At 41.7% G+C, this 10083-nt stretch overlaps 1 protein-coding gene across 1 annotated transcript; it reads left to right on the top strand.

Annotated features, from left to right (window-relative positions):
- Positions 1-228: 228 nt before the first annotated feature.
- On the top strand, positions 229-3388 carry LOC311301605 (adenosine receptor A3-like; the record flags this gene model as incomplete). The annotated part of the gene is made up of 2 exons (XM_084426855.1): positions 229-560; positions 2151-3388. 2 exons carry the CDS (start codon positions 229-231, stop codon positions 2830-2832), a joined length of 1014 nt encoding a protein of 337 aa, XP_084282981.1. The 3' UTR covers positions 2833-3388.
- Between the last annotated feature and the right edge of the window lie 6695 nt (positions 3389-10083).

The following is a 10083-nucleotide window of genomic DNA, read 5'->3' as shown; positions in this document are numbered from 1 at the left end:
TCCATAAAAAACAACAACAACAACAACAACAACAACACACTGTATACTTGCAGCATAATACAAGCCACTTCAAAGTACTGATCAGGCAAAAAATCTTGAGTATGTGTGCATGTGTGTGTGCATATTTGGTTATTCATGTCTGTTTGAGAGAGTGAAGACAACTTCCTATTTTAACCACTACCATTTCAAGCAAGTTCCTGTAGAGATCTTGCGCCTTCAGTCTCCACCATGGCTGATGGTGAGAAGGTGATCTATACCTCTGTGGAGGTGCTCATCGCTGTGGGATGCTGTCTGGGGAACACGCTGGTGATCTGGGCCGTGTGGTCGTGTCGATCCCTGAGTCAGACCACGTTCTGCTTCATTGTGTCGCTGGCGCTGGCTGATTTTCTGGTGGGGATGATTGCTGTGCCTTTCGCAGTGATAGTTGATGGACGGCTGAAGACTAGTTTCCACTGCTGCCTCTTCATCAGCTGTGTGGTCATTGTGTTGACCCAGGCCTCCGTTCACTCCTTGTTGGCCATCGCTGTGGACCGATACCTGCGGGTTTATAAGCCTCTCAGGTTTGAACTTTTAACAGTCGTGTTGCTTCATATTGAGAGCCAAACTGATCAAGCTTACTGATAAGGAGGAAATCAAACTTGAGCGTTTCTCAGAGATGATGCACACTTATTTTTATCATACTGAATAACATGCAACCTGAAAAAAGAACTTCTTTAGATGCGAAATGGACTGCATTTGCACGTGTGTGTTAATGTTAAGAATTTATTTATTATATAATTTGCAATGAAAATAGCTCGCTCTGCCTCTAAAAAACAACATTCTGTTTTGCCTGACATCATCATGTTGGCATTGACCAACACAGAAAACTACTGTAGCAAACATAGAGCTGGCGAAGATATTCCTCAATAAGGAAAATTTTAGCACTTGTGGTTGTGTTTTAGACATTTTGCTCCCGAATGCTTCCAGAATGTGACATTAAAGGTTTAGTTCACCCAAAAATTACAATTCTGTCATCATTTATTCACCCTCATGTCGTTCCAAACCCGTAAGACTATCGTTCATCTTCGGAACACAGATGAAGATCTTTTTGATAGAGATAGAGATTTCTGTCCCTCCATTGACATCTACGCAACTAACACAACGCGTCAAAAAGCTCATAAAGAGATTATAAAACTAATCCATATGAATTGAGCGGTTTAGTCCAAATTTTCTGAAGAGACTCAATCACTTTATATGATGAACAGTTTGAATTTAGGCTTTAATTTACAAATAAAATCTTTTGACTAATTTTCATTTTTGGGTGAACTATACCTTTAAATAGGGTTCACTGAACAAATGAAGTAAAACATGAAATCATAATTCCGATTTACTTTTATAATATGATTTTTAAGTATTGAAATAATGCACTTTTCATGATGTAATTAATTGCCAAATATATACTTTTAGTCAACAAGGGTGCAAAAATATAAAACTGTTTTAAACATTGATAATAATCTGAAATGTTTCTTGAGCATCATATCTTCATCATATTAAAATGATTTCTGAAGGATCATGTGACATTGAAGACTGGAGTAATGATGCTGAAAATGCAGCCTTGCCATCAGAGGAATAATAAAAAAAAAAAAGATATTCAAATAGAAAACAGTTACATTAAATTGTAATAATATTTTTTAATATAACTGTTTTTTTACTGTATTTTGATCAAATAAATGCTGCCTAGGTGAGCAGAAGAGACTTTCAAAAACAAAAATCGGTAACACAACAATAAGGTCTCATTTGTTAACATTAGTTAATGAATATATTTGTTACAGTGTTTATTAATCTTTGTTAATGGTAGTTAATAAAAATACAGTCATTCATTGTTTGTTCATGTTAGTTCACAGTGCATTAACTAACGTTAAAAAATAGTATTAGTAAATGTTGAAATTAACATTAACCAAGATTAATAAATGCTTTAAAAGTTTTGTTCATTCTTAGTTCATGTTAACTAAAGTTGTTAACTAACATTAACTGATGAAACCTACTGTAAAGTATTACCAAAACAACTTACCAAACCCAAACTTTTGAAAGGCAATGTGTATATATATGTACATACATACATACACAGTACCGTTGAAGATATATAAAGATAATTTCTCATTGATTTTCAGGTACAGAGGATCAGTCAAAAAGCAGCATTTGTGGGCCGCGGTCACTGTATGTTGGCTCTCTGCTTCTATACTAGGCTTCATGCCCATGTTCGGATGGCACAATGAAGACACCACAACAAGAGAAAACTCTACTATTACATGTCATTTCATCACGGTTATATCTATGTCATACATGGTCAACTTCAACTTCCTCGCTTGCATCCTACCACCCATCATCATCATGATGGCCCTGTACTTGTTACTCTTCAATATGATATCCAAACAGCTGAGAAAGGAGGTCGGGCGCCCTGTGGAGTCCAGGTCGTTTTACCGTAAGGAGCGGAGACTGGCCAATTCTCTGGCTTTGGTGCTGGTTCTGTTTGCCGTTTGTTGGCTCCCGCTGCACATAATGAACACGCTTGATCATTACAAAATTGTCAAAGTGCCCACTGTCGCCTTTCACATCTGCATCCTCCTCTCTCACGCCAACTCCGCAGTTAACCCCATAGTGTACGCTTTTAAGGTCCCTAAGATTAAGAAGGCATATAAAAGCATCTTGACGAAGCTGACAAACACAGAGCAGGAGGAAGATCAGAGCAGTCAGACTTCGGAAAATTATGCCAGCAGCAACTCAAACAGCATCGTCAGGTGTACCATGAAAATAAACCCACAGGTGGTTTTAGCCACCAATCAGAACGGTTAGCATGAGTCTGTTCTCACGCACAAGAAGTAGAGAGACCAGGGCTAGAATTACACAGACAAAAGTTCAATTATACAAATGGACTGCCGCTTTTGCATAGCTTGTGCTTGCTATTTAAAAATTATTTTAAACTTTCCTATCTGGTAGCTCCAGTAAGATGTATCTTGAACTCTGTATTGGAAACTGTTGTATAGGCCTTAATTAAACAATTTAATAATCAATTAAAAAGGAATTTATAATTGTATGATATTACGCTGTACCCACATTGGACCAGTGATTTGGAAAATAGATGGATGGAAAATGGATGGAAACTGAATTTCAGGAGGTAGAACAGGTCTATTATTACAATCAAAATCACAGTTTACACGTCTTGTTAAAACTGCAATGGGTGTAAGAGAGTACACATCACTTAAATTAAATTATGAGTCATTGGTTCTTAAGAATGCACAGACAATAGTGAGTGATTTAAGCCATGTTTTATTTCCAATGTATCAACTTCTGCCATCAGGGAAGCGTTATAGAGTCCCACTTTGTAAGAGCAACCGTTACAAAAAATCATTTATTCCTGTATCTATTAATAATTTAAATAGTAAGATGCAGTCATTGTTATCAATTATTTTTAATGGTTTAATTATTATTATTATATTATTTATCCCCTTTAAAAAAAGTAAAAAAAAAATCACATAAATTCTTGTCTACTTATTTGTCACTGAAAATAAAGACAAATTTTGTCCTTTTTTGTCTTGACTTTTTCTGTTAACAATTTATGTCAAGAGGAAATATAGAGGCTATATTTATATTTAGAGCTATAAAAAAAACTCTTCCGGAAAAAGACCGTCTATTAAAGACTATTTTTTTAGTCAATAAAATCCATTAAAAAAAAAGACTTCGTTTTTTTTTTTGTTACCAAGATTGCATTGCATGTTGATATAGTTTAGTCTTGCCTTAATCATGAAAAAAAGGTTGTTGATTTTTTCATTATTGATTTTCATAATTCCATCAAAGAAATTTAAACTAGTTTTTGAGACTGTTACAGAAAGATTTGTACCTTCATAACGAAGCTTTACAATCATAATGTATTGTACACACATAACACTCTGACCAAGACAGATTCAGCAAGTACTCCAGACCTGAACGAGTTCCTGTCACGAAGCATTTCCAGAATGGATCAACAAGAGGAAAACCTGGCTGTCACGGGACGAGCAGTGCAAGCCTTGGTAGCACAGGTTGTCCGAGCTCACCCAACAGCTTCAACACCTAGCTTGTCCCACTGCGCCCAGCCCACCGCCTGTTCCCCCCACACCACCAGCATCCAGCCGCCAACCTGAACCACGTCTTCCTACCCCGGAGTTGTATTCTGGTGAGCCGAAATATTGTAGGGCATTTTTGACGAAATGTTCAATGTTCTTTTCCCTTCAGCCACAGACCTTCAGCACGGAGGAATCTAAGGTAGCTTTTATGCTCACGCTACTCTCAGGACGGGCAGCTCTGTGGGAAAGGCGGTATGGGAGAACCAACATCTATGCTGTTCCTCGTTCCAGGCACTTTCAGAAGAGATGAGACAGGTTTTTGACCGGGCAGTTGCAGGACGGGAGGCAGCTCGTCAACTCGCTGACGTCCGCCAAGGTAATCGCTCAGTGTTAGATTACTCGATCGAATTCCGTACCCTGGCTGCCGAGTGCCACTGGAACGAGGAAGCGCAGTGGGACATGTTCCTGCATGGGCTGGCTGACCGCATCCAGACGGAGATCTTCACCTTGGACCTGCCCGGGAAACTCGACAGGCTCATCGAGTTGGTTCTGAGGGTGGACGCTCGCCTACATCGACTGGAGCAGCGGACCAGTACGGCCCAGCTTCCCGTGAGCGTCGAAAGCCCTCAGGCCAGCGACGGCGATGGGGAGAGAGAGCGACGGAGGAGGAGGAGAGAGAGCGACGGAGATCCAGGGGTCTTTGCCTCTACTGTGGCGGAGCCGGACACTACTTGAACACCTGTCCAGTAAAAGACCGAGCTCGACAGTAAACAGGAGGCTACTGTCGGGCGGGATCTCCGTGGATAAGACCTCATCCTCTACTCTCCTTCCGGTAAGACTGCTGTGGGAAACCTGGTCCCACCTCAGTCAAGCTCTTCTGGACTCGGGGGCGGAAGGTAATTTTATGGACTTATCGTTGACTCGGACACTCAAAATACCTATCACTCCTCTCAAGGACACCATTTCTGTCAGTGCACTTAACGGTCAGGAACTCCCCGCCATAACACTTACCACCAACCCTCTGACACTCGTCACATCCAGCAACCACACTGAACAAGTATAATTTTTCCTCCTGGACTCACCTCTGGCTCCCATCGTCCTCGGTCACCCCTGGCTGGTACAGCATAGCCTGAGGGTTGACTGGGAACAAAATTCCGTTTCATCTTGAAGCACTCAATGTTATAAGTCTTGTCTTGTGTCTGCCTGTTCGTCAGTGTCTAGTTCTGTTTTTCAGAAGGAGGCGGTGAATTTATCAAACGTGCCCGCAGAGTACCTCGACCTGCTTCTCTCCCTCTGCATCGTCCCTATGACTGTGCTATAGATTTACTCCCAGGTAAGTCTCCGCCTAAGGGCAAACTTTACTCACTTTCTGTTCCGGAAAGGGAGGCCATGGCGAAATATTTTTCTGATTATCTAGCCTCCGGATTCATCCGCCCTTCCTCTTCTCCAGAGAGGGCGGGGTTCTTTTTTGTGGGGAGGAAAGATGGCTCTCTGCGACTGTGTATTGATTACCGAGGGTTGAACAAGGGTTGAGGGTTGAACAACATCACGGTAAAGAATACTTATCCTTTGCCGCTGATGTCTTCAGCCTTTGAGCGGTTGCAGGGATCCTCTGTCTTCACAAAATTGGATTTACGTAATGCCTATCATTTGGTTCGCATCAGGAAGGAGGATGAATGGAAAACCGCGTTCAACACCCCCAGGGGCCATTTTGAATACTTGGTTATGCCGTTCGGGCTATCCAACTCCCCAGCGGTTTTCCAGGCACTCATCAATGACATGATGAGAGATATGGTAGATCAATTCATATATGTCTACCTGGATGACATATTGATTTTTTCTTCGTCTCTCCAGGAACACGTTCAGCGCGTCAGACGAGTGCTTCAGAGGTTGCTAGAGAATGGGCTTTTTGTCAAGGCGTAGAAATGCGCTTTTCATGCACAGTCTGTTCCTTTCCTAGGTTATATCGTCTCTTCTGAGGGAGTGCGTATGAATCCTGACATTTTACCCGAGAAAGTAGTTATCTCCACACTCACATGGAGGTCGAATCGAAGGTCAAGACGGCCTTAGAAGGAGTAACGCTTCCGCCCGGTTGCCCACCGAGTCGATTGTTTGTACCGGAGGAGTTACGGTCCGAAGTTATATGATGGGGTCATTGCTCCAACGTGGCTTGTCATCCAGGAGTAAACCACACCAGCTGTTTAATAAAGCAACAATTCTGGTGGCCATTAATGGCTCGCGACATTCGCAGTTTTGTTTTGGCTTGCTCAGTTTGTGCCATTGGTAAGACGTCTAACCGACCCCTGATGGGTTACTCCAACCGTTGTCTGTCCCTTCGAGACCCTGGTCCCACATAGCGCTAGATTTTGTCACCGCCCTCCCACCCTCTAATGGCATGACGGTTGTTTTAACCGTAGTGGACCGGTTCTTGAAGGCGGCACATTTCATTCCCTTGCCCAAATTACCCTCTGCCAAGGAGACAGAGGTGACTGTCGTAGATCACGTCTTTCATTTACATGGCCTCCCGATGGACGTGGTCTCCGACAGGGGGCCCCAATTTGTGTCCAAATTCTGGCAGGTGTTTTGTAGATTACTAGGCGCTACAGTCAGTCAGTCTTTGGGTTATCATCCCCAGAGCAATGGTCAAACCGAGCCAGCCAACCAAGATTTGGAGAGAGTGTTGCGATGTTTGGTGTCCAAGAATCCTTCATCCTGGAGCCAACAACTTTCTATGGTTAAGTATGCACATAACTCGTTACCAGTGTCATCCACGGGCCTCTCTCCGTTTGAGTGTAGTCTAAGGTACCAGCCACCAATTTTTCCGAGTCTGGAATCCGAAGTCGCGGTCCCCTCCGCTCACGTCTTCGTCCAGAGGTGCCACCGCACGTGGACTAGAGCCCGTGAGACTCTTCTCCAGGTGGGGGCGTGCACTAAGGCTAAGGCCGATCGCCACCCGTCAAGGCCTGCCGTATAAGTTGTGGGTCAAAATGTGTGACTTTCAACCAAGAACATTCCGCTCCGTGTCTAATAAGTTAGCTCCCAAATTCATCGGCCCGTTCACTGTCACCAAGATCCTTAGTCCGGTGGCAGTCCGACTCAAACTCCCTCCGGCGTACAGGAGAATTCATTCCGTTGTTTCCAAATTGAAACCTGTATTTCATTCTGACATTAATCCGCCGGCCCCGGTTCCCCCACCGCCGCGACTCGTAGACAGGGAAGCCACGTATTCGGTCAATCGTATTCTGGACTCGAGACGGAGGGGACGCGGATTTCAGTACCTGGTGGACTGGGAAGGTTACGGTCCGGAGAAGAGAAGTTGGGCTCCTGCTAGGGACATTCTGGATCACTCCCTTATTGATGATTACAATCAACAGGTAAGTTCCTCTGGGAGCACCAGGAGGCGTTCCTAGGGGAGGGGTACTGTCACGGTTTATAAATTCGCTGTCTCCTTTCTCGTCTTGTGTGTGTGTGTGTGTGTGTGTGTGTGTGTGTGGGCGGGGTCGCTGACCACTGCCGCTGATCAGCACGCCAGCTGCAGCTGATCAGCGAACCCTACTTAGTCCCTCTGTTGTCACCTTGTCTTTGTCAGAGCGTTGTGGATGTTCCTGTGTGCTCCTGCCTGTCTCCAGTTCCCGTGTGTCGTTTGTTTCCTGCACTCCTGTCATTCACGCCGTCTACTTCCGGTCTCTGATCCATCTCCATTTTTCCCGGACTGCTATCGTCATCATCGTCATCATCTTCATCATCACCGGAGAGATCGGGTTTGTCCTCAGCTTCCCTGTGCTGCCAAGTGCCTTCATACCGGACTACTACTCATCATCACTCTCCCTGCATCTGACCAGCTCTCTAATAAACATATATTTTACTTGCACTTGAATCCTCTGGTTATTATCCTGACAAGAAGGCTATGGCTACAAGAACATCTATAGGACACTAAAAGTTCCTAGAGACACAGCTGGCGGCATTGTTTCTAAGTTTAAAATGTATTGTACCATAGAAAACCTTCCATGGAACTTTTTTGGACCCATGGATCAGAAGTATGTCTGCCACAAAAAAGGCTTGACTTATGACCAGAAAAACACTGTCTTCACGGTCAAGTCAATGATCCCAAATCTACCAAAGCTTTGTTCAGGGATCAGTCCTGGCCTGCTCAGTCTCCAGATTAAAATGTCCTTGAAAATGTCCTTGAAAAGAGGTTTGAAGAAAGCAGTGGCAGAACAGAAACCAAAGAATATCATTGAGCTGAGGCTTTTGCACACATGGAATGGCCTAAGACTCCAGTAGAGGGTGTCAGAAGCTTGTAAGCGAGAGTAAAGGATTTTTTTTTTATGCTTTGTTAACAACAAATAACATATACAGAATTATAACCAATATTATAACATCAAAACATAATATACTTCAGAATACAATCAGTGTTACATAAGAGAACAGAAAGAAAAAACAAGAAATAAGGAGAGATATGGGGCATAACTACATAGATTATTATCCAAAAATGTTTAACGAGGATCAGTAAAAGTACCATGAGAATAAAGGATTCTCTACAAAAATGTACTTTTGGGAGTTGAATAATTTTGTAAATGGATGTTTATAGCCAGTTAGATTTTTTGAATTCAGTAACATTATGTTCTCAGAATCACTCAGTTGTGTAATAATAAACTTTATATGGTTTACTGATGGCTTAGTTAAAGTGTTTTCATACAATTTTGTTCACAACACCAGAATGTCTTGCAGGTCAGAGGGGTTCGATAATTTTAAATACAAGTGTATGAAATTCAATTTGGCCATTTATAATTATCACAGTGGTTACAGCCCTACTGTTCCCGTCTGGATGAAAAGGTTTGAGTGGTTTTGTGGGCGGTTTGCAGTGTGCATTATAAGTGGGAACTGTTTCTTAGAAACCAAGAAGTCTGAGATCGAATGAAAATTGCTTAATCCTATTTTTGGTTCCCAGAAAATTGCAAAAGTCACATTTCATTTGCATAGTCATAAAAACATGAATCAAAACTAAACAAATGGAACCTTTTTATGATAGACTTATTCTCAGACTTCTTCAAGAGCAGATATCCCAATGCCAACACTTTTTTCTTTCTTTTTCAAATCATTACTTGCCAATAGTCTAGGATCCAGTCAAAAACTATTGGCAACTCGCCTCTTGCAAAAAAAACAAAAAAAAACAACAACAACTTCCTGCTGTACTAGACACGAGATTAGCCACAATTTGAGGCCACACAACCACAGTGGTAAACATAGAAATTAGAGCACTTCAAATTTATAGATACAACATACTTCCAGAAACTGATATTTTATATACGTACAGTACTGTTCAAAATGTCAGTTCAAAATATAGGTCTCTTATGCTCACCCACATTCATACATTTGATGCATTCAAAAATAGAGTAAAAAACAGTAATATTGTGAAATATTTACCACAACCTGTTTTTTATTGTAATGTAGCTTCAAAATGTAATTTATTCCTGTGATCAAAGCTGAATTTTCAGCATCATTGCTCCAGTCTTCAGTGTCACATGATCCTTCAGGAATCATTCTGATATGATGATTTGCTGCTCAAGAAACATTTCTGATTATTATCAATGATGAAAACAGTATTGTGCTTGCTTCATATTTTTGTGGAAACCGCGCTACATTTTTATTCAGGAATATTTAAGGAATAGAAAGTTCAAAAGAACAGCACTTATTTGAAATAGAAATCTTTTGTAACATCATAAATGTCTTTACCGTCACTTTTGAGCAATTTAATGCATCCTTGCCAAATAAAAGTATTAATCTCCATAAAAAACAACAACAACAACACACTGTATACTTGCAGCATAATACAAGCCACTTCAAAGTACTGATCAGGCAAAAAATCTTGAGTATGTGTGCATGTGTGTGTGTGTATATTTGGTTATTCATGTCTGTTTGAGAGAGTGAAGACAACTTCCTATTTTAACCACTACCATTTCAAGCAAGTTCCTGTAGAGATCTTGCGCCTTCAGTCTCCACC

Source organism: Rutilus rutilus (assembly GCF_951802725.1).
Source record: "Rutilus rutilus genome assembly, chromosome: 12".
NCBI lineage: Eukaryota > Metazoa > Chordata > Actinopteri > Cypriniformes > Leuciscidae > Rutilus > Rutilus rutilus.
This window is presented reverse-complemented; position numbering and strand designations above follow the sequence as displayed.